This window comes from Telmatherina bonti, assembly GCF_933228915.1.
Source record: "Telmatherina bonti genome assembly, chromosome: 15".
Lineage (NCBI taxonomy): Eukaryota > Metazoa > Chordata > Actinopteri > Atheriniformes > Telmatherinidae > Telmatherina > Telmatherina bonti.
Genome location: NC_136613.1, coordinates 6,775,705 through 6,799,929, shown reverse-complemented (window position 1 = coordinate 6,799,929; position 24,225 = coordinate 6,775,705). Strand labels below are relative to the sequence as shown.

The 24,225-nt window shown below is 44.1% G+C and overlaps 1 protein-coding gene across 6 annotated transcripts in view; it reads right to left on the bottom strand.

Moving 5' to 3' along the window:
* Positions 1–24,225, bottom strand: part of vwa8 (von Willebrand factor A domain containing 8) — a 116,755-nt gene that overhangs the window by 21,907 nt on the left and 70,623 nt on the right. For 5 of the 6 annotated variants that reach the window (XM_079254073.1, XM_079254070.1, XM_079254072.1 and 2 more), the window contains 10 exons: positions 17,649–17,768; positions 17,502–17,566; positions 17,291–17,416; positions 17,113–17,222; positions 16,114–16,265; positions 15,800–16,004; positions 15,644–15,725; positions 14,711–14,915; positions 3,162–3,270; positions 1,753–1,909 (listed from right to left, as the gene is read on the bottom strand). In XM_079254073.1, the coding sequence (XP_079110199.1) occupies positions 1,753–1,909; positions 3,162–3,270; positions 14,711–14,915; positions 15,644–15,725; positions 15,800–16,004; positions 16,114–16,265; positions 17,113–17,222; positions 17,291–17,416; positions 17,502–17,566; positions 17,649–17,768 (1,331 nt within the window). Of the gene's footprint in view, positions 1–1,752; positions 1,910–3,161; positions 3,271–8,798; positions 8,909–14,710; positions 14,916–15,643; positions 15,726–15,799; positions 16,005–16,113; positions 16,266–17,112; positions 17,223–17,290; positions 17,417–17,501; positions 17,567–17,648; positions 17,769–24,225 lie in introns of those variants that run through there. The other variant, XM_079254075.1, reaches the window with a different exon arrangement.

Here is a 24,225-nt window from a genome sequence, read left to right as displayed (position 1 = left end):
ATTTTCCTCTTCCTTCACTCACTCCTTTTTCTTTCTCTTCCTTCCCTTTAATCCTCATCGTTCTCTTTATTTTTACCATTTTCTCTGCATGTATTTTTTTCTTTTTTTATTGTTTTGTCTCTTCCTTTTTTGAAAAAAAAAAAAAAAAAAAAAGGATCTAAACAATAAAACACAACTAAAATCAGAAAACAGTGACTTTAAATAACCAGGAAGTTTGAATAAAACAGCTGAAATCCGGATCATAAACCTGATGTAAAAATCTGCTGCAGTGTTTTCATGTGTCTGCTCCGGGTGTCACACTCACAACACAACCCAGTTATTTTTGACCTGCGCACACACACACACACACACACACACACACACACACACACACACACACACACACACACACACACACACACACACACACACAGTCTCTTTGTTCCTCTGCTGCATTCACCACATCAGCGAACTAAACAGCATGTCCCAGAACGGCTTCCTCCACACATTCCTGTGCACGTATATATGTAGGGATGCATGGGAATGATGTGGTGAGCAGACACTCCGGCCAGTCGCTGCAGCTATTTCCTCTAAATTCCTGAAGCTTGACTCAAACATGGGAGAGCCGCAGAGTGAACGACAAACAGTGAGAAAGAATCTGTTTTCTTCTTTTTATTTAAGGTGGAGGTGAGCGGACCTTTCACACACAGCAGCCACAAAAGCAAGGTCTCAGTCGCGCTGGACTAACAGAAGCCGGCCATTCCTTCCTCTCTGAGGCCACAGACAGCAAGTTTCTGTCTTATTATGTTGCAGAAGCAGAAAGTTTAACCAAGACTGATTTGCTTTCATGTCTGTGCGCCTGAATACATCGCGTGGACACCTCTGCCTGCTTCTGCACGCACGTGTTTCACATACTGGAGGGTTTCCAGGTGAATCACAGCTTGATTGATGCTAATCTGACATTAAATAAACAAAGCATGACATGAAGTTTGGAAAAATCCCGACAGGATGTCGTTACGACAAGGAGAGAAAGAAAACAAGCAGCTCTTTTATTCACCTGTCGAGTTGGAGAACAGTCAGCTCTGTGGGCTTACTGGGAACCTGACGGGCAGGTAGGGGGGGGGGGGGGATGTTTCCGAGGAAACAAGGGTCGAGGCAGAAGGAAGAAGACGAGGGGGGAGATAAAAAAGATGGGAGGAGAGGCAGGGACGATGTTGCCCTCTGAGTGTGAAAGCAGCCAGTGTCTGAAGAGGGCCTTGCTGGAAAGAGGGGGGGCTGCTTGAAGCGGGAGCGAACAGAGACGGCCTTCATGGTTGAGCTGGTGAAAGGGATGCCCTCTCAACCCTGAGCTCTGAAGTGAATGCACACACACACACACACACACACACACACACACACACACACACACACACACATACACACACACACACACACACACACGCTGCCCAGTGGGATGTAAAATGATTGAGTTCAGTCATCCAGCTCGGGCGGTGCAGCCTGCCGGTGTTTGCCCAGGATGGGGCACCGTACGTGGGATGGCTGACTGACGCTACAGATGGCCCACACACACACACCCTCAAAGCACACACACACACACACACGCCTGTTCCACATTACACATATCTTCAACTTCACTTCTGGGAAGTTTCCCATCCAGAAAACAAACATTGTGTTCCAAACACGTCTGGAAGCTTTGCCTCCTGCAGCGCCTCGTTGGGACTGCTGCGTCGTTTTAATGCATTCTGTCTGACCACAACCCTCACACACACCTACCTGTCTTTAAAGGCCTTCTCTGCCATCTCTCGGGCTGCTCTGCGGACCTCTTCGGGAACAGCATCTTTCTCCGCCTGGGACACCTGGTAGACCTTGTGGCCTGCATCCAGGCGATAGGGACCCCCTTTGCCTCCCAGCCCTGCAGTGTCTCTGCCGCCTGAAGGGAAACAACGCCAAGCGTCACGGACAGGACCGTCATCACAGTGCAACCTCTCTACATCTCATTTAACAGCAATCTTGTCAAAATCATAAGAACTTCAAACGTCACAGAGATGGAAATTTGTCCTAAACGTCTTCATATCGTTTTACTGAATACGCTGAAATACAGGAACGTTTATGCCACCATGTGATGAGTCATAACGGGTATTACATAACCAGGCTTTACTCTGGGTTCCACATCTGCAAGCGATGCAAAGGCTTTCAGCTGGCGGACATCTACCTGGGGGGTTTTCTGACCACAGTCTGGAAGAACTCCATGTGTAGTTATTGATCTGCAGGAGGCAGACCTAAAACCACACAATCTTACATGTAACACTGACAAAAGTCTGAGAACCTCTTTCAGACACCAAATATCATTTGTTCTTGCCTCGGCATTTCATTTATCTGAAAGGTGCAAAATCAGTGCGAATACTTTTTAAATGCCAAGCCATTCAAACATATTTTTATATTCCAAAAACCTTTTTTTCTGGACTTAATGTTTCACATGAGCTTCATCAAACTGGGTTTAAACAATGTTAACGGTCGCCTACAGGGCTGGCTGGGTCTCGCCGGATCAGAAATATGTCTAAAGCTTTTGAGGGCATTAAATAAATGTTTCTTTTTTTTTTTTTTTTTTTTAATGTTTTCCTGATAAATCTATGGATTTATAGACCCTGTTTTTGTTTTGAACAGCTGCAGTCTCCTTTCTGTAATGATTATTAATTGTTAGGTCTGTATTGCAATGCAGTACAGTTTCTGTGAAACTGGACAATAAAATCTTATCTTATCTCATCTCATCATATCTTCAGGATTTATGTCAGCATTTATTTCAGTGATAACTGCTGAACTATTGATCAGTCTTGACAAAAACACAAAGTTTGTCTCCAACTGAAGCACGCTAACCCTCGTCCTTCACTGTGAACACGGGAGATTAACTGACCAGTTGTTTTACTACTACAAAGACTTCTCTTAGCTCCAGGCAGCAGTTCTGTATCAGCATAATTTATACTGGTGTCACAGCAGAGGTGAAGCAGGTGAAGGTTTAGTGCTTTGCCTGAAGGCGACTAAGAGGCCTCGCCGTTGCCCCTCACATCCACAGCCCTTACAGGCCACATAGGAACAACTGCGTAAAATATTACAGATTTAGGCCAAACTTTGGTGGTCAGATGGAAAATCTGCATGTTTCAGACTTTGTATAAAACACCTGTTACCTGTGCCTCCAGCCCACTGGTTCCCCCCAACGTGGGGGGCGTTGTTCGGATCAAACTTGCCGTGTTTCGGGGCAGAGACGTCCAAGCCGCTGTCCCTCTGGATTGTGATCTATAAAAAATGGATTCATACCTTTTAATTAATACCACACCGTATGTGAGGTGGTTAGCTGAATAATTAGTAATAAAATTCTCAAGAAAAAGAAAAAAAGGAAAGTTTAAACCTCCTCTATGTGTTGGTTAGTATGTGGGAGCTATTAGCATGCCTTAACAGTTTGATACCTACCACACAGAGAAAACAGACTTAAAGGAGCTTTTATCTCAAAGGTCTGAGGTCTTCGCAGCAAAGACAGAGGAGGCTCTGTGTCTCTCTGCAGGACAGCGTTGGAGAGGGAAGGACTGGATACACACAGAGGTTAACACAAAGTTTTTAGCTCTGCAGCCAAAATCAGCACTCTGGCTCTCACACTGCAGCGAGGCGGTCGGCCAGAGTCTGGCATGCATGAAGGAAAGGCAGCGAAGGAGGTAGCGCCGTGTTTTCTCTGCGGTTCAGCTGCATTCCTACAGGAATCTGCATGTATCTGCAGGGCAGGACGTTTCATGGACACTCTGGATGGATCATTGATGCTTCTGACTTGGTTACTTCAGGTCTGAGCAGATGTAAGGAAACTTATCTAGACTGCACAGGAGTTCGGCCGAGACACGGACCCCTCCCCTGGCTGCTCCACGCCACTGTCCACACCTCAAACCGTCGCGCAGGAGCTCCAACATGACACTGCTGTATCAGCAGACCTCTATATTTAGTTCAGATTAGCAGGCGGTCTGATGTAAACCAGGAGAGATTATTTAGACCAGATAATACTCAAAGGAGCTCGAACGGAGTTGGAAATGTGGGCAGCTGGTAAAAACCTTTTCATTGCAGCACCAGAAATACTCAGACACAGGGAGGTATACAAACCCACGATCTTTGTTCCAGCTGTGCTGGCTACTGACAACACGCTACATGATGAAATCTTTACTGAGCGTACACAGGAGGACCGTGAAAGTAGTGGGACGGATCCTCAGTCACTCATGCAGCTGCAGATTTTGTTTGTTTCATATGAAACATGTTGGATTAAATCTACTTTATTGGCAGGTTTCGTCGCTCTGGCTGCTCAGGTTGTCGTTACAAATATTTCCTGAAATCTTCCGTATCACTTCAAGCTGATCGCAGGCAGGTGGAGATGATGTGAGCTTTGTGACATGGTGCATCGTCCTGCTGGAAGTTTCCATCAGAGGATGCTACACTGTGCTCAGAAAGGGATGGACATGCTCAGCAGTAGGGCTGGGCGATATATCGAATATACTCCAGATATGGTGGCTAGTCCCCTGTGCGATATAGAAAATGTCTATATTCGTCATATTCGCATATCCTGTTGTAACGCAGTTGTTTCTAGCTGTGGGCGGGGTTTTCTCCCTCCTCCTTGACTCTCTGCACCACTTTGCACAGAGAGTTAAAGCAAGCGCACCTCGGTACGTACATAAGGTCAGCTACATGCTACGTCATGAGAGGCAGCGTGGAGCAGCTTTTCTAGCAGAGAACTCCGGTAGCAGCAGCAGCGCGAGTTACAAAAAAATGGATGAGGAAGAATTTGTTTGGATATCGGAGAGAGGATGTTGACCAAACAACTGTCGTTTGCAAAGTATGTTGCAAAAGTGTCGCCACAAAAGGTAGTAGTACCACAGATTTATTTCATCATTGGAAAAGTCACCCCCTAGAGCACTAGAAATGTTGTGGTCCTATTCCCTGGTGGGCGTGTCTGGCATCCTGGCACCTGGATCAGCACCTGATCTTCATCTTGGCAATCAGCAACAGCACTACTTAAGACCTGCCCAGCCTGCTGTTCATCGCCAGATTGCTGAATGCCTTGCGGTATAACTCTCGGCCTCAAAGATTCTTCCCTGTGTGACTCACAGATCGATAACCTGTGTGTTTTTCCCCATCAGAGATCCTGCCTGCATGCCCGATTGCTGCCCTACCGCTTGCCTGCCTGCCTGCCTGCCTGCCTGCTCGCTTCTCAGCCAGCCAGGTTTGCCTTCCCGCTTGTCTGCCTGCCGACTAACCTGTCTCCCGCATCCACCTTGGAAAGAACCCGACTTCAGAAAGGAATAAATAAAGTATTATCTGGAACTCCGAGCCGAGTCTGCATGTGAATGCCACGCACTTAACGTCAGCATAACAGAACAATCTGGCCACAAATGGATTCAGCGGACTCAAACCCGGAAATCGCCTCAGACCCACTTCAACAAGCCCTCTCAGGTCAGAATGCTCGTCTCGCTCGACATGAGCAAATGAAGTTGACTCTGGATCAGAATTACCACACTATACTCTCTCAGCTGGCTCAACTTACCACACATGTCGCTGGATTGACCCCTCCTGCACCTCCCCAGCAGCCGGTTCCCAACGCACCCGCACTTCAACCCGGTCAAGCAGTCACAGTAAGAGAGACGCACATCCCGGATCCTAAGCCTTATGCTGGGAATTTGGGAAAATGTAGAGGATTCCTCCTCCAATGCTCCATTGTATTTGACCAGAAGCCACTCACCTATGCTAATGATAGATCCAAGAAAGGCTTGAAACTCTGCACAAGCGCATCTCCAGCCGGTGAAAATCTGTGCATTTCTTTAGTGTTATTACAGTAGCTCAATTATACAAGAATTTATCATTTTATTTTTTACTGCTGTTGTGCACTTGAATTTATATTATTTTCATACGTTGCATTTATTACATCAAGCAGAAGCACTTTATTTTGTTTTAAAATGACATGTTTCTGCCGCTGCTTTAACTGTTCAATAAATACGGTTTTGATCAGTTTGCTTCGTTACAATTTCATCCTTTTGGCATGAATGTTTAAAATCAGCATATCTTAATGCAGTTTGAACAATTATGTTTAAATGTAGACACAAAATCATCTTACTGATGTGATTGTATGCACCAAAGCATTAATTCAAGGCTAAGGTAAATATCGCGATATATATCGTGACATGCCATAAAAATATTGGGATATTATTAAAAGGTCATATCGCCCAGCCCTAATCAGCAGCAACACTCAGGTAAACTGTGCTGGTTAAACCATGTCATGTTCTGAACCGATCAGTCCAATTAAGGGTTGCGGGAAGCTGGAGCCTATCCTAGCAGTGATTGTGCAGGTACACCCAGGACAGGTCGCCAGTCCATCACCGGGCCACACGGAGAGGCAAACAACCACTTACACTCACAATTCAGAATAACCAATTAAAATGTCTTTGGACAGAAGGAAGCTGAAGTACCCGGAGAGAACCCACGCATACACGGGGAGAACAGATTTCACACAGAAAGACGACTGTTTGAGTCGTCTTTCTCAAACAGTCCCCCCCCCCCCAGGCAAGGCCAACTTCCTGTTGTCTTTCTATCATCTCCAACAAGTCTCGTCTCCTCGGACGCCAACAACACATCCTGGTCCAGACAACTGCTGCTCACTGCATACTTTCTCTTCTTACGACCTTCTCTGTAAACACTAGACATGGTTGTGTGTGAAAATCACAGCAGACCAACCACGTCTCATTCAGAGTCACTTAAATCTCCTTTCTTCCACGTCTGGTGCTCAGTTTCAACTTCAGCAAGTTGTCTTGGCCAGATGTACAGAGTTACTGGTAGCTGCTGAGTAAACATTACAGCTGCTTGATTATGTTAACGGCATTAATGGAACCCCACTAAACTACTTTAAGTCATATTTTCCTCATAGATTCCAGTTTGTCCATTTAAAGGAGGAATCTTCCAGACAGAAAACCTTGTTGAACATTGGCAAATTCTGTCCACTTCAGATAAATGTTGGCCAGTGTGCATGATGGTGTCTGTGATTGTGGCTTAGATTACACAGTTCAAAGATCACCGTTTACACGGCTGTGTGACTGAAGATAAAATATCTGCAAACAAAACAAAACAAACCTGAAGATTTTCAGTAGAAAACAAATAAACCAAACACAACTTGTAAAAATGTGGAAGCAGGTCTGGTGAATTCGTGGCAGCAAGAAGGAAGGAAACAGCTTCTGAGTCGGTAGCAAAGCAGTGAAACACACAGCAGTCCATCAGTTCTAACATGCTTTTTCTGACAATGGTGGCAAATTAAAATGTGATTCATATTCAGCAGGTGTCATGGTCGAACAGACCATCTGTCTGTCATGAAGGATGAGCGTCTTTCCCACTTTGTTACATCTGGAGAAGATAATCCGATGAAAAGCCAGATGACCCAGCTTTCCATGTGCACATAAATGTGTTCAGTGAGAGGCTTCTTCAGGTCCGATGTAAGAAAGATACAGAAGATACAGAAGATCATTCCTGCCAGCAGCCATCAGCCTCCGGAACAACACCTCCTCAAATTAATTATCTGCTACAATATTGAATTTCCCTTTGGGGATTAATAAAATATTTTTCATTTCATTTCATTTCATAAATGCAGCATCTAACACAAAGCGGTGAAGAAAGAGTCTGAAAACTCCTCGAGTGTAAACTCTGCGTAAATGCTGTTTTGTCTGGGTGTCTGAGGCCATGTGTACACACACATTTTACTGTTTTTATAGGATCCTTTTCAGACACACAACCATTAGCTTTTATCAAGCTGAAGCTAAAGTATTTATATAAAATATTAATGTTTATTTTTGCTTTTTGTGCACGTGAATTTTTTTCTGTGTGTAATTTTAGTTATATGTTTGTGCATTTGCAAATCCATTTGTAATTACTCACAGTTACACACAAATATACACATTTTGCAAAGCATGCATTACACACACAGCTGTTTTTCTCTCCATAGACTGTTTGCATCATAACAAGCATGATCAGATGTCTTCTGCACAGTTTGACTGGCAGTAAACTAACAAGATGGCTGAAAGTGTGCAGCTGCCTTCAGTCATGGAGTTCCTTACAGTTCTGTGCTTAAACCAATGCTATTCATTTGTTTATGATTCAGTAATAGATTATTATTAATAATAATATTATTACCATGCATTTCCACTCCTACGCAGATGACACCTGGAACCAGTTAGTTTCCACCATCACCTGCTGTCTCATTTATGCTCTAGACCGGGTCAGAACTGAACCAGCCTACTGGATTCTTTATGTACAGATCCTTTGGGTAATAAAAACTTGTGATTATAGCTCCACAACCATAACGTACCGGGCGAAATGGAATTTATTTAGATTACAACTGAATTAAATCAGGATGTATTTACTGAACTTGACTTAATTCTGACTTGTATGATAATTTAGCTCCATAATAATAAACAGACCTTTGTTTCCGTGTAGCAACAGGACCTTCCATTGCCCCAGCATTAGAAGGATCCACAGGAAGTGTGTGTCCTGGCAGATGAACCAGTATTAGATGCAGTAACCAGAGACACCTTGGTCTCATAGTTGTGTGGTTAGGTAAAGGGTCAAAAGTTTGATCCTCTTGCATCACCACAGATCACCTTCAGCAGCTCACCTCAACCGTGTGACTATCTGATTACACTCAGATGCAAATATGTGTAAGCATGACTCACACACCGCATACAGCAAGAACACACAGACAGAACATGAGCTTTGCTGAACACACACCTCTATCATGCTGGGAAATGAAGGGATACCAGTAAGATGGCTTCAGGTAGTTGTACTGGTGTGATTACACCAGTGATCACTGGATAAACAAGCACTAGCATCTGGTTGGTCCCTGAAATCTCCATTTCCAAACTCCGTCCTGCAGAAAGAAAACTAAGCCAGTAGGATTCCACAGCAAAGTCTGGCTTCAATAATCCACCCTGTCACCCCCCCGTCTCCAGATAAAACTGTTAAGCTGGTGACAGAATAACACATGACGCTGTCATCATGCTGGTAATGGACACGTTCTGTTCTTGTCACAACCGGTAAAAATGTGACTAATGCTCTAATTCTGGGTTAAAGAAGACACGATGAGTGATGGTGTAAATGGTGTCCATTCTGAGCTCAGAAGGGCTTTTAACGGTCGCTTCAGGTTCCCACTCAGGATGTGAAAGAGCCATCAGGCATTCATGCATTGCAACTGCAGGATGGGGATGGTTTGTGTATCAAATGCGAATATCGGGGCAAGGATCCAAAGAGCAGAAGTATTAGATTCACCCAAACGCTTAAAAGGCTGGGTCAGTGTGGCAGGCTGAGCACCAGCTACACTGGTCTGGACGACTGGTTGTCATGTCTTGTTGTTTCACATGTTTTTCTAAATTCCAGATTCCTGTTTTCTTTTGTAGTTTTTCCCCGTTTAGTTCCTTTGTCTTGTTTCCTGTGTAGCCTTTGTTCCTGTTAGTTAGATTCACCTGGTCTTGTTAGTTTAGCCAATACACCTGTGTTTTGTTTGGTTTTCCAGTATTTATACCCTTTGGTTTCTGTTCCCAGTACTGGTCCACTGTGTGTGTGCTTAAGTTCCCTTTCCAGAGGCGCCACATGGGGGGGAAAGTTAGGAAGATTCTAAGGGCCCCATGACTTGATAGGGCCCAAAAAGGTGTACAAACTATCTAAGAAAATCATTAAACCTTCATTAAAAATAATAAATACTTTTTTCAAATGTTGTAATAAAATATAGCAGTAATATAAACTGCTAAACCATTTATAATAAAGTAACCTAGTTAGATGTATGCACTGTGATTAAACCCTTTTGTAGGGCACTCAATGAAAGTGATCAAAAATAGCCACTGGCCCCATAAAGGGTTAAACACAGCCCTAGATCTTTATTATTCCCATGAAAAGCTTTTTTTTTTAATCAACTTGAAGCAAAAATAAAAATCTAAAATTTGCAATCAAGTGGTGGGGTCTATGCCATTGTCTTTCAGAAGGCCCAAAATTCCTGTCCCTTGCCTTCGGTTTAGTTCTGTGATCTTTTATTATATACATCTTGATTCTGCGTCCCTGCCTCCCGCCCTGCATTTGGGTCCACACCACCACCTTCCCGTGACACCGGTGGGAGCTTCACTGTTCTGTACAAAGATCAGAGCTGTGGTGAAGAAGATGGATTTCTGGTTCCAAGATCTGGGGTCCATATTGAGTTAATTAGAGATGGATTTGTTTTAAGCTGTTTAGATAAAACATCATTACAGCTCATAAAAATGTTTTAGTATTGTATTGGCTTGGCTGACAGATAAAGTTGTGCATCATCTGCATAGAAGTTTGAACAAGCCATGTGAGCAGACAAATGACCAAAGTGTCATGGTTTGGACTTTTTGTGTCTTAGTTTTGGTTTTATGTCTTATTTTGTAGTTTTTCCTGTTTAGTTCCCTTGTGTCTTGTTTCCTGGTCAGCCTTGGTCTATGTTCATTAGTTTCACGTGTGTTCAGTTAGTTAATCTGTGTCACCTGTGTCTCGTTTTGTTCAGTGTATTTATAGCCCTCACTTGTTCTTTTACTTTGCTGGTTCATTTTGTTTGCTCCCTGACTGCCATCTGATCGGCATTAAACCGTCTTGATCCTGCATCACCTGGTCATGAGCTGAAAGAAGGAGATCTAGTATACAGGCGGCTGAAATGAGTTTCCTCCGCAGGGTGGCCGGGCTCTCCCCTCGAGATCCGGGAGGAGATCAGAGTAGAGCCGCTGCTCCTTCGCATCGAGAGGAACCAGTTGAGGTGGCTCGGGCATCTGGTCAGGATGCCTCCTGGACCTCCCTGGTGAGGTGTTCCAGGCACGTCCCTCTAGGAGGAGACCCCGGGGAAGACCCAGGACACGCTGGAGGGATTATATCTCTCGGCTGGCCTGGGAACGCCTCAGGATCCCCCCCCCCCCCGCAGAGTTGGCAAATGTAGCTGGGGAGAGGGGAGTCTGGGCTTTCCTGCTCAGGCTGCTGCCCCCGCGACCCGACCCCGGATAAGCGGCATGAAGATGGATGGATGGATGGATGGATGGATGGATGGATGGATGAATCCTGCATCCCTGCCTCTCAACTCTGCATTTGGGTCCTCGCCCCAGCAACATTGTGACACAGGTCATGGTCAAATTTCCAAAAAGAAGTAACCAGCAGGAATATGTAAACTTGGTGTAGTGCTGTAGGTTAAATAAATTCACCACAAATGATAATGAATTTACAAATGAGCAAATTCAGGATGCAGATTGTGTTTTTGCACATTGAGGGAGGATTGGGTGTTTCTATCCCTCATGGAAGCTCCATTTACTGCCTTTCTCCAGCGCTGCCAGTACAGCGACCAGAGCCAACAAACAGCTACTTTTCCATCATATTCCTGACATTTTGTACTCTGGATTCAACCAGGGGAATTTCTTTTCCATCTGTGCTGTCAAAGTGCGTCGACTGTGTGACCACCATCCATGGAAAAACCAAATCTCACCACAGTTGGTTAGTAGTTTAATTCAAATAAATCTATCTCTACGCTTCTGCTTCTTATTTTATTATTAAAGACTAAATCAGGTCTCCATGAAAGATTTAAGGATAATCTTATATACATCTCTATACACTTTTTTTTTTACTGATGATAAGAAAGTTGTAAATATCTTTATTTGGAGGATTTCTCTCCCTTTATTATCAGCTCTGCTGCTGTTGCTACTAAGAATAAGCTAACATGGACACCCAGTAGAAAGAAAAAAGAGCAGAAATTAATGAAGGGGGGGGAGAGGGACTGCTGGCACAATGGAGAGGATCACAGTTTTATGACTGTGGGAATCTGTCTTAACCCTTCCCTCACATCTTTTATTTCTTTCTTTACACACTGACTCTCTCTCTCTATCATCTGTGGTCCACGCCTGGTCTTGTAGGATTAATAGCCTCGTAAATATCTAAATCTCCCTTTAGACGCCCAAAGACAAGAGTGATTTAAGAGTGATGCTGAGGGTGTGTGAAGTCACACATGTGCTTTAGTTCACTTCTGAGTGCTCCTGTATGAACCTGAATGCACGTCAGTGTGTGTTTGAGCATAAATGCATGCCTGTGCATGAACGTTTGAACATGTTACCATGAGGATGCAAACATTTCAATCTTAAACTGTGAGCATTTTTTAATATTATGAAGATATGATGTGCTGCATGAGTAGATACTTTAAAGTAACTTGGACTAAATATTTCTTTACAACATCATGTTATTTAGATTCCTCGGAATTTAAGGTTTAACAGCACAGATCATTGCTGAAAAACTCATTTCATCTTCTACTTTTAAGTCAGTCAAAGCCGAATCATTGGCTTATAATAATAATAATAATAATAATAATGATAATAATAATAATAATAATGATAATAATGCTGCAATGGACTGGCAACCTGTCCAGGGCGTATTATTATTATTATAATGATAATAATATTAATAATAAATTGTTATTATTAATATTATTACAACAATAATAAATTATGATTACTGTGATGATTATCATTATTATTATTATGATAATAATATTAATAATAAATTGTTGTTTTTATTATTAGTATTATCACAATAACAAGTTATTATTATGATTATCATTATCATTATTATTATTATTATTATTATTAATAATTATTATTATTATTATTATTATCATTATCAATAATATTATTATTATTATTATTATTATTATTATTATTATTATTATACCCATAGAAAAAATATTATTTTAACTTTATTAATCCTGATTTGGAAACTCAGCTCTGCATTTGACCCATCTCTGGATGCACTACAGAGCAGGGATCTGCCATGTCTCAGCCCCTGGGAGTTGCCCCGGGGGGCAGTTGGAAGGAATTAAGAGCCTTGCTCGAGGGCTTGTAGTCGTTGAACTCTGTTGGCACGTTATGGGACCAAAACAAATCCACATCAGTCCAATCATAAAGACTGTTTGTACAAAAGTTTCTGCCTTTGGGGAAACCAATGGATTGCTCTGAAACATCAAAACAATTTACTGCATATGCTGCCCATATGGCAGCAATGTGCCTCCGGGGTCATTTGTGTCCAAATGTATGACTGCATGGCAGCTAGAAGCTGTGTGACGGATCTCTAATAGGGCACATCCTGCAGGAGAGAGAGGGAAAGGCTCACCCTGCTGCTAAAACTGCCTGCTATGAGCAGAGGTGTAAAGACAGGGTTAAAAAGAAACTCTGGTACTGCACCTCTGTGGTATTTTGACCAAACCATGTTGCAGACATTTCATTAAGACTCCAGGAAATTGTTACAACTTATGAAAAAAGGCCAGCATACATTTCCATTAAGGCGGGAGAGAAGCATGAAGTAGATGTTGTCTGTTGCACAATGCTGAACTTCCAAGCAGCAAGCGTGTGCACACATGTACATGAGTAAAGCTGATAAGCTAGCTTTAACAGGGCAAGAGCAAGGAGGGGCACCAGTGGCAGGTGGCCAAACACCCCAACGGCAACACACACGCTGACATACAGGTATAAAAGCAACCATAACGTACAGTTAAGTGTCAGATTGAGTCAGTGGATCGCTGAAATAACCTGCAGGCACATATTTGGCACCACAAGCACCAAGAACACAGTGTGTAAAGACAGATGACGACCGATGCCTTCAAGGCATCTGGGCATGTTCAGCGCTGTAATTGCGCCGTGTCAGACTGAGCCAGACTGAACTTTCTAGAAATGTCTGCGTGCGTAAAGCTGGAGTATCATAAAGATCACGCAGAGACACAATCTCTGCTGATCCTGACGATTCACTGTGAGTTAAAAAAGCGAGTGGGAAGAATCCTGTTCTAAACCCCTAGTTTAGCTATTACACTCCAGGATTGCTTGATGATTTATACAGATTTGACTTGTGGGAGCATTTTGGTGAAGCAACAAACACACACAGTGACCTTTAGGCAGGTATGTGTAAGTACAGTAGCACCAGTGAAAGCCGACATGAAACACAGGCTGAGTCTGTCCAGGTCTGACCTACAGTGGACTCAAGGTGCCCCAAGGAGATGTGACGACAGAGGAATCTGGGCCAGAAAGAGGCCCTGTTTGCTTTGTAGGTGTAAGAGGCTGTTTCCATTATTGATTATGTTTTCAGTAAAAAGAATTCCTGACTGTTTTCAAAAGTTAAGTATTGAAAACAGATACGTTTATGCATCTGCATGAGGCCTTGAGACCTTTTATGTTGGACTGATGAGAGAAAACATTCTATTTTTACAATCGGTCTCCTTGATATCATCATTCCAGGTCGTTTTCCTTCTTCCTCCTTTCCTTGTGAACGATAGGCATCTGCAGATAACATCCTGCGTCTGCAAGGCTACATTATGTGAAGAATGTGTGTCTGTGTGTGCATGTGGGCAGCGCAACAATGCCGTCTCAGTGCAAATGGTCCGAATGTTCTGACCTACGCTGAGGGTCAAACCCATTACATCACCACCACAAGGCTCATTCATTCATGCTCGCCCACTCTGGGTACAGCTGGATCAGAAAGTTTGAGGGTAAAAAGATTCAGTTTGTCATAAAAGCAGGACTATTCAGGAAGATGTTGTATTCTGCAGGAGTGAGGACAGTATGCACAAACACACTGTAGCTGTTATTTATAACACAATGCCGCCCCCTAGTGGTGCTTAGAGGAACCGCAGGCTGCCATGTCATTTTACCTGGATGGGTCTGCCATCCTCTGTCCCGATCATGTTCCTCCACTCCATCAGCGACCGCTGCAGGGTGTCTAGTCCCGTCTCCCACACTCGGACGTACCCGCCCATGTCTACCGTGACCACGCTTCCAGAACCGAAAGCTGCTATGAGCACGTCACTCTCTGACACCTTGGACAGCCAGCTGGTGTAGGGGGACACAGTCATGGACCTGGCAACCACAAACATGTAGCGGAATCAAAGCATTAGCGAGGATTTCATTACAGAACCATATTTACGTCAATATTTATTGTATTGTTTCAAACTTTTCCTGACTTGGAGCTGGAAATACCATCATTCTCTGATCCAGATTCTTATCCTCTTTCTGTCTACCAATCAGGACCTAATCAGGTTCCAGTCATACATCTGTGATTGAAAAAACCTGGAAGCACTTCAATCTCGAAACAAGAGATTGAACACACCAGCAGAAGAACATTTCAGGAGGTTTTTGAGGGTTACCACCAACGTTTAGATGTGTTGCTCATTCTAACAAAGATTCATCCATAAAGTTAAATCCTGTTGTAAAGATGACTATTCAGGCTTTCCATCAACGTATAGTACAGTTATAAAATATATAAGTGCCTGAGAATAAATAAAAGCCTTATTTTAGTCATCTCTTTTATGATATTTACATAATATATTTAAGTTTTACTCACAAAGCATGATTTTTATTACATGAGCTTGCTTATTAATTTAAATATTCATTCATAAAATATAGACATAAGGAATTAATTTGTACTTAGCAACATTTTGGGCACTAATATTTTATTTGAATCATTGCTTTAATAATCAATTGTCGATCGGATTGAACGTGCAGTTCTGTTTTTAACCACAAGGTGGCGGTAGATGATTGAGCTTTTGCAGACTGATGTAGTCACAAAGCAGGTGTGCTTTCTTTACCTGGGCACAGGAATATATTTGAGCTTCTTGGAGGTCAGATCCGTCACCTCCAGGTATGCTGCTGTCATTGGAGGTGTGACATCTGCAACAAAGAGAGCATGCCTTCATAAATGAGCTACCTTCATCCATTAGCATCCACACGATCTGACCTCTGACCTTTAGGGTAGACCTCTTTAATGGGCACTTTGTTGGGTGGAATGGCTCGGACCACCTGATTGGCTGAGAGCAGACTGACGCAGTTATCCCGTTTGGCTGTGCTGCTTCGAAGGCTAGCTCTGAAGAAGGCATGACCCCCACTTTCACTGCTCTTCATCTCTGACAGGTCAGCAGGTCTCTTAAAGCTGTACACCTCGTTAGGGGACTGACGAGGAAAAGACAGACTTCTATGACATGAAAATACCTCCTCGCTGTAAGCCAAGCAGCTTTCAGGTCACATGACTAACTTCCCCCATTTCCGCTTCTAAACTCACCATGAGGTCGGGGAAGCCCACGACGATCTGCGCAAAGGAGCTGGTGTCAGCCAGCAGACGGTTTGGGGAAACAATCTTCTGGTCCAGAGCGGCGCTGAGGTTCTCATTGGGTAGCTGCTCACTGGACAGCATCTGTGGTACCGACACCTCAACTGGTTGTGGGAGGCAAATGGGACAAAACCAGTGAGGTGTTTTGTTTTTTTTTGTTTTTTTTTTTTTTGTCTTGTCCAGCATTTAGGCAAGCAGAATGATGATCTGGATGCCGTGTTCTGCTGAGCAAATTCTATTTGCCAAGGCAAGCTTCATATATATATAATGATTCCCTTGACTTTCTGAATTTTTATTTTATTTCTATATTTATTTTGCGTTATTTTTTGCATTGTAGTTTGTACTGCTGGACCAGAGAGGACAGAAGAAAGACAGAAAGAGAAAGAAGACAAAACACCTCATAGGAAAAGTGAAAAAGATAAAGAGAGAGGAAAAAAACAAAACCCCTAAAAAACACAACCTGCATATATATAAATTATATATAAATTATATATATATATATATATATATATAACCAGTGAGAGGTTAATGACCAAAGAGAAAAACAACAAGACCTAAGTATGCTCTAGAGTGATTCAGAAAACACAGGCTGCTATATCAGCTGCTTTGATGCACAAACCTGACCACTGATTTCATCTTTAAATCATCAAAATGTGCTTCTATCACTTGATTTGTGGGAGAAAATACAGGCTGTACAGTATCATCAGTAAAGACAAAAGCTCCACAAATACATGAGACAAATCCACAGATCAGTCAGTGTTTACTAAAAACTCTCTAAAAACCACTTTATCGTGCTTGTTAGTGAAGTTTCAGGTAGTTGTAAAGCTTTGCATGAAGAGGACACTGCAGGATTTGGGATCACACATCAACCACTGACGGACCCTGACGTACGGTATCTGGGGGACACGGCTCAATGCTTTGGGAACCGCTGCTGTCACATACAGTCCTCACCTGACCTGACGCCATGGCCGGAGCTGACCGACTCCTCGCTGATGCTGTGAAGCTGACACACCCCAGAGTCCTCAGCGGCCATGTGCATGGGCTTCGTCAGCAAGAACTTCCTATAAAACATTTACATGATCTCATACGTCTTTTCAAAGAGACTGATTCGTTAAAATCTGTTTCTTACTTGTTGGTGTTGCTCTCCAGCAGCAGCCAGCGGTCCTCTGCAACCAGGAAGACCGACTTCAGGTTGATGGGGAGGGAGATGGCGTGAACCCGGCCCTCCAGCACATCCAGCACCTCCAGCTGATTGCTGCACGTGCATGCAGGGATCAGTGACCCGGACTGTGGTGTACATTAGCATTCTGGATAATGCAGCTGAAAGCGTAGCAGCTTACCCGTCCTCCTTATAGAAGAGGAGCCAGTTTTTGTGGGCAAAGTCCCGACACATCTTGTGTCCTCCCTGTAAACAAACAACAAACAAACATTTGGAAGGAAATCTAAACGCCTAAAACTGTAGTCTGGGACAGGTGAAGAGCTCTTACCTGTTGCTCCTTACTGTTCCACCAGTTTGAAGCTCTGGAAGGGGTCTGCTCGCTGTCTGGAGACAGCATGAGCCTCCGCACGGCGCCGGTCACCATGTCCAAATGGAGCACCGTGTTACTCTGGCGGGGAGATGTACAACACAGAAGATGTTACAGCAGTAAAAGGTTTCAACACCAGCATGGAGTAAATTATTGCTTTAGATGTAAAGTGGAACTGCATAAAATTGTTAAAGCAACAACTGAGCTTTAATTTGATGTTTTCATGTGCATGTTGTGTTAATGGCATCAGTTTTATAAGCTGCTGCAGGAACTGGTTTGTGATTGGCTTATCGGAGCATCTGGAGCGTTTGGACATAGAAGCTGACTCCAGATGACTCGCTTTGCCTGCCAACATGATCACTCATCCATCATTACATTACTGATTTTACTGAGCATAGATATATAAATGTTGAGTTTCAGGTTATTTTTGCTTTAATAAATTACTTTAATTGGCTTTTGTTGTCCATTTCCTGTTTGTGTCAGAATCTGTAAGACAGGTTGGACCATATATTTTTGAAAGATACAATACAACTATGTAGAAAACACAATTTAAAAAGAATAAAGTTGCCCAAAGTGACAAAATGTGTGGAGTAAAACTAATTAGCATGGTTATGTAGTCAGATGTAGATTCCATGTTGTACCTTTAAAAAAATGTGAAAATTTCATGCATTTCTGATGTTTGTACGTCAGAAATGCAGACAGACCTGCAGCAGACAGACCTGCAGCAGAAGACCTGCAGCAGACGGACCTGCAGCAGAAGACCTGCAGCAGACGGAACTGCAGCAAAAGACCTGCAGCAGACGGAACTGCAGCAGAAGACCTGCAGCAGACGGAACTGCAGCAAAAGACCTGCAGCAGACGGAACTGCAGCAAAAGACCTGCAGCAGACGGAACTGCAGCAGACGGACCTGCAGCAGACGGAACTGCAGCAGACGGAACTGCAGCAGAAGACCTGCAGCAGACGGAACTGCAGCAAAAGACCTGCAGCAGACGGAACTGCAGCAAAAGACCTGCAGCAGACGGAACTGCAGCAAAAGACCTGCAGCAGACGGAACTGCAGCAAAAGACCTGCAGCAGACGGAACTGCAGCAGACGGACCTGCAGCAGACGGAACTGCAGCAGACGGAACTGCAGCAGACGGAACTGCAGCAAAAGACCTGCAGCAGAAGACCTGCAGCAGACGGAACTGCAGCAGAAGACCTGCAGCAGACGGAACTGCAGCAAAAGACCTGCAGCAGACGGAACTGCGGCAGACGGAACTGCAGCTAAAGACCTGCAGCAGACGGACCTGCAGCAGACGGAACTGCAGCAGAAGACCTGCAGCAGACGGAACTGCAGCAGAACACCTGCAGCAGACGGAACTGCAGCAAAAGACCTGCAGCAGACGGAACTGCAGCAAAAGACCTGCAGCAGACGGAACTGCAGCAGAAGACCTGCAGCAGACGGAACTGCAGCAGAAGACCTGCAGCAGACGGAACTGCAGCAGAAGACCTGCAGCAGACGGAACTGCAGCAGAAGACCTGCAGCAGACGGAACTGCAGCAGAAGACCTGCAGCAGACGGAACTGCAGCAAAAGACCTGCAGCAGACGGACCTGCAGCAGAAGACCTGCAGCAGACGGAACTGCAGCAAAAGACCTGCAGCAGATGGAACTGCAGCAAAAGACCTGCATCAAAAGACCAGCAGCAGACGGAACTGCAGCAGAAGACCTGCAGCAAAAGACCAGCAGCAAAAGACCTGCAGCAGAAGACCTGCAGCAGAAGACCTGCAGCAGACGGAACTGCAGCAAAAGACCTGCAGCAGACGGACCTGCAGCAGACGGAACTGCAGCAGAAGACCTGCAGCAGACGGAACTGCAGCAGAAGACCTGCAGCAGACGGAACTGCAGCAGAACACCTGCAGCAGACGGAACTGCAGCAGAAGACCTGCAGCAGACGGAACTGCAGCAGAAGACCTGCAGCAAAAGAACTGCAGCAGACGGAACTGCAGCAGAAGACCTGCAGCAGACAGACCTGCAGCAGACGGAACTGCAGCAGAAGACCTGCAGCAAAAGACCTGCAGCAGACGGAACTGCAGCAGAAGACCTGCAGCAGACGGAACTGCAGCAAAAGACCTGCAGCAGAAGACCTGCAGCAGACGGAACTGCAGCAAAAGACCAGCAGCAGACGGAACTGCAGCAGACGGACCTGCAGCAGACGGAACTGCAGCAGAAGACCTGCAGCAGACGGACCTGCAGCAGAAGACCTGCAGCAGACTGAACTGCAGCAAAAGACCTGCAGCAGACGGAACTGCAGCAGAAGACCTGCAGCAAAAGAACTGCAGCAGACGGAACTGCAGCAGAAGACCTGCAGCAGACAGACCTGCAGCAGACGGAACTGCAGCAGAAGACCTGCAGCAGACGGAACTGCAGCAGAAGACCTGCAGCAGACGGAACTGCAGCAAAAGACCTGCAGCAGACGGACCTGCAGCAGAAGACCTGCAGCAGACTGAACTGCAGCAAAAGACCTGCAGCAGATGGAACTGCAGCAAAAGACCTGCAGCAAAAGACCAGCAGCAGACGGAACTGCAGCAGAAGACCTGCAGCAAAAGACCAGCAGCAAAAGACCTGCAGCAGAAGACCTGCAGCAGAAGACCTGCAGCAGACGGAACTGCAGCAAAAGACCTGCAGCAGACGGAACTGCGGCAGACGGAACTGCAGCAGAAGACCTGCAGCAGACGGAACTGCAGCAGACGGACCTGCAGCAGACGGAACTGCAGCAGAAGACCTGCAGCAGACGGAACTGCAGCAGAAGACCTGCAGCAGACGGAACTGCAGCAGAAGACCTGCAGCAGACGGAACTGCAGCAGAAGACCTGCAGCAAAAGAACTGCAGCAGACGGAACTGCAGCAGAAGACCTGCAGCAGACAGACCTGCAGCAGACGGAACTGCAGCAGAAGACCTGCAGCAGACGGAACTGCAGCAGAAGACCTGCAGCAGACGGAACTGCAGCAAAAGACCTGCAGCAGACGGACCTGCAGCAGAAGACCTGCAGCAGACGGAACTGCAGCAAAAGACCTGCAGCAGATGGAACTGCAGCAAAAGACCTGCAGCAAAAGACCTGCAGCAGACGGAACTGCAGCAGAAGACCTGCAGCAAAAGACCAGCAGCAAAAGACCTGCAGCAGAAGACCTGCAGCAGACGGAACTGCAGCAAAAGACCTGCAGCAGAAGACCTGCAGCAGAAGACCTGCAGCAGACGGAACTGCAGCAAAAGACCTGCAGCAGAAGACCTGCAGCAAAAGACCTGCAGCAAAAGACCTGCAGCAGACGGAACTGCAGCAAAAGACCTGCAGCAGAAGACCTGCAGCAGACGGATCTGCAGCAGAAGACCTGCAGCAGAAGACCTGCAGCAGACGGATCTGGAGCAGCTAAAGACCTGCAGCAGAAGACCTGCAGCAGAAGACCTGCAGCAGACGGATCTGGAGCAGAAGACCTGCCGCAGATACGTATTTATTTCCTAAGTAAATATTTTGTTTGTCTGTCAGACCCAGCAGAGGGCACTCTTCTCCCAGTACTACATCCCAGTACAGATATGGCGGTCACTGCACTGAGTTTATTTAATTCAAATACAGACATATTGTCTGTATTTGTGTGTGGAATATTTCTGTGTGTGTGTGTGTGTGTGTGTGTGTGTGTGTGTGTGTGTGTGTGTGTGTGTGTGTGTGTGTGTGTGCAAAAGACTTTGTGACGTACAAAGATTCATGTCGAACTGGGCTTGATGAGAAGGATCCACAGGGGAGCTGGCCTCAGCCTACTCTACTCTGCTTGACACTAGTTGTGTCCTTATGGCCTTCAATCGCTGACACACACACACACACACACACACACACACACACACACACACACACACACACACACACACACACACACACACACACACACTGCTGCAATGAGAACTGGCTAAGCCACTAAGAGAGGACGAACCCTATTTCCTGATTCTGAACATATGCTGCCCTTACAGGACATGTGCATGTGAAAACACACATGTATTTCCTGCATGTTCATGCATGCTTGCCTATATTTATATTCCATACATGGACAGAGATGCATACATGTTGTATGTTAGTGTTTCTGCATGGCTCTTTAATGGTGCATTTTAACATCAGTGCACAGCTGAATTTATGTGTGAATTCCTCACAAGCTGCCACTTGGACGTGTGTGTGATGGTTTCCCTGGAAGGCCGATGACCTGTGGATGAACTCCATGTTGTCTGGGCCTCTTCATTTTTAGATGGGCGAAACATGATCCATCGCTACAGTATTTTAGAAGTCCTCCTCTTGCCTAATATGCACCAGCTGTGCAAGTATTCTGCTTGGAGAGAAAGCAGACTTGCATTGTTCTTGTCTCTCACTTGGCTCGCACAGGCCAGGGTCTTCGGGGCGAGAGACGCTTGACGGCAAACAACCGCTGACCACCAGCCATTTTAAGAACAGACTTTCTGTGCAGCTATTCTAATCTGTGAAGAATCTGTGGCTGTCTTCTTAGAAAGGAAATTAAATTAAAATACCAGACTTGTGTGATTGTCACACTGCTAAACAAGCATGTTGAACGGAAGAGACTTTATGAAATGTGCCAGCATGCTGTGATAAATAACACAGGTCTGGAAAAGGATGAGATGAAGCGGGAAAATGGCAAAACTGTCCTGTGGTCTCACCACAGAGTTTTTCCCTACTGGAAGAAATTCCTTCCCGATCCCCATCGGAGCAGATTTCAGCTTCAGATTGTCCACGTTGAGATGATTCTGTCGCCTTGAGGTGAGATTCTGATTACTCAACAGTCCCAAAACATGTGGTCAAATGAAATCCCTTTATTTGTTTTAAGATTGGGACGTTTTTCCCAAAAATTCTCTTCTATGTAACTTCCTGTTTTCCAGAAGGGACGCGTCTCGCTTTGTGCTGAATAAAGTTTCAACAGAACAAAAAGAAAATGTTTTTCTTGAAGCCTTAAGGTCTAATCGGTGAAAAAAAATGGTGAAAAAAGTCCAGTTTTTATTTATCTGAGGTCTTTGTTTAGTCTTTTAACAAAGTATAATTGAAAAAATGATTTTTTTTTTTTTAGCTATTATACTGTAACCTTTTTTTTTCTGGTATTTATTGGCGTATCTTTATCTTGACTGCAGCTGGTACAAAATGCAGCTCCAGCCTCTTAACCAGCACCGTAAATATGAGCACATCACCCAAGTTTTATCTCTTCACTGGCTACCCGTGCACTTTATGGTCCATTTTAAGCTGCTTTTATTTGTTTTTAAATGTTTGAATGGTGCCCCGCTGTACTACACACCCTCTTGGTCTCTCGGTCAGCTGACCAACTACTTCTGTCTGTCCGGAGGACGAAACGGAAGCTCAGAAGGACCGGGCCTTTGCAGTGGCAGCACCTAACCTGTGGAATGAGCTTCCTTTACACATTAGACAGGCCTCCTCTGTCGCTGCTTTTACATTTTAATCGCAGACCCATTTGCTCAAGCTGGCTTTTTTTCTGCACAATAAGTTGACTTTTTAGATCTGATTTTATTAAACTGTTTTATTTTGATAACTTATTTTTGATCGCTTTTAGCTGACTGTAATTTTTTAATTGTCCGTGTGTATGTTATCTATTCAGTTTTTATTTTTTAACCCCACACAATGTGGCACTTTGGTCAACATTGTTGTTTTTCTAAAGTGTTTTATAAATAAAGTTGTATCATATCGTATTGTACTGTATTGTATCGTTTTGTATCGTACAGTATTGTATTGTATCGTACTGTATTGTATTGTATCGTATTGTATTGTACTGTATTTTGTATCGTATTGTATCGTACAGTATTGTATTGTATCGTACTGTATTGTATCATATCGTATTGTATCGTATTGTACTGCATTGTATCATATCGTACTGTACTGTATCGTATCGTATTGTATCGTATCGTATCGTATTGTATCGTATCGTACTGTATTGTATCGTACCGTATTGTATCGTATTGTATTGTATTGTATTGCATTGTATCATATTGTATCATATCGTATTGTATTGCATTGTATCGCATTGTATCATATCGTACTGTATTGTACCGTATCGTATTGTATTGTATTGCATTGTATCGTATTGTATCGTATCGTATTGTATTGTATCATATTGTATTGCATTGTATCGCATTGTATTATATCGTATTGTATCATATCGTACTGTATTGTATCGTATAGTATTGTATCAAACTGTATTGTCTGTGTGTATGTTATCTATTCAGTTTTTATTTTTTAACCCCACACAATGTGGCACTTTGGTCAACATTGTTGTTTTTCTAAAGTGTTTTATAAATAAAGTTGTATCATATCGTATTGTATTGTATTGTATCGTACTGTATTTTGTATCGTATTGTATCATACAGTATTGTATTGTATCGTACTGTATTGTATCATATCGTATTTTATCGTATTGTACTGCATTGTATCATATCGTACTGTACTGTATCGTATCGTACTGTATCGTATCGTACCGTATTGTATTGTATTGCATTGTATCAT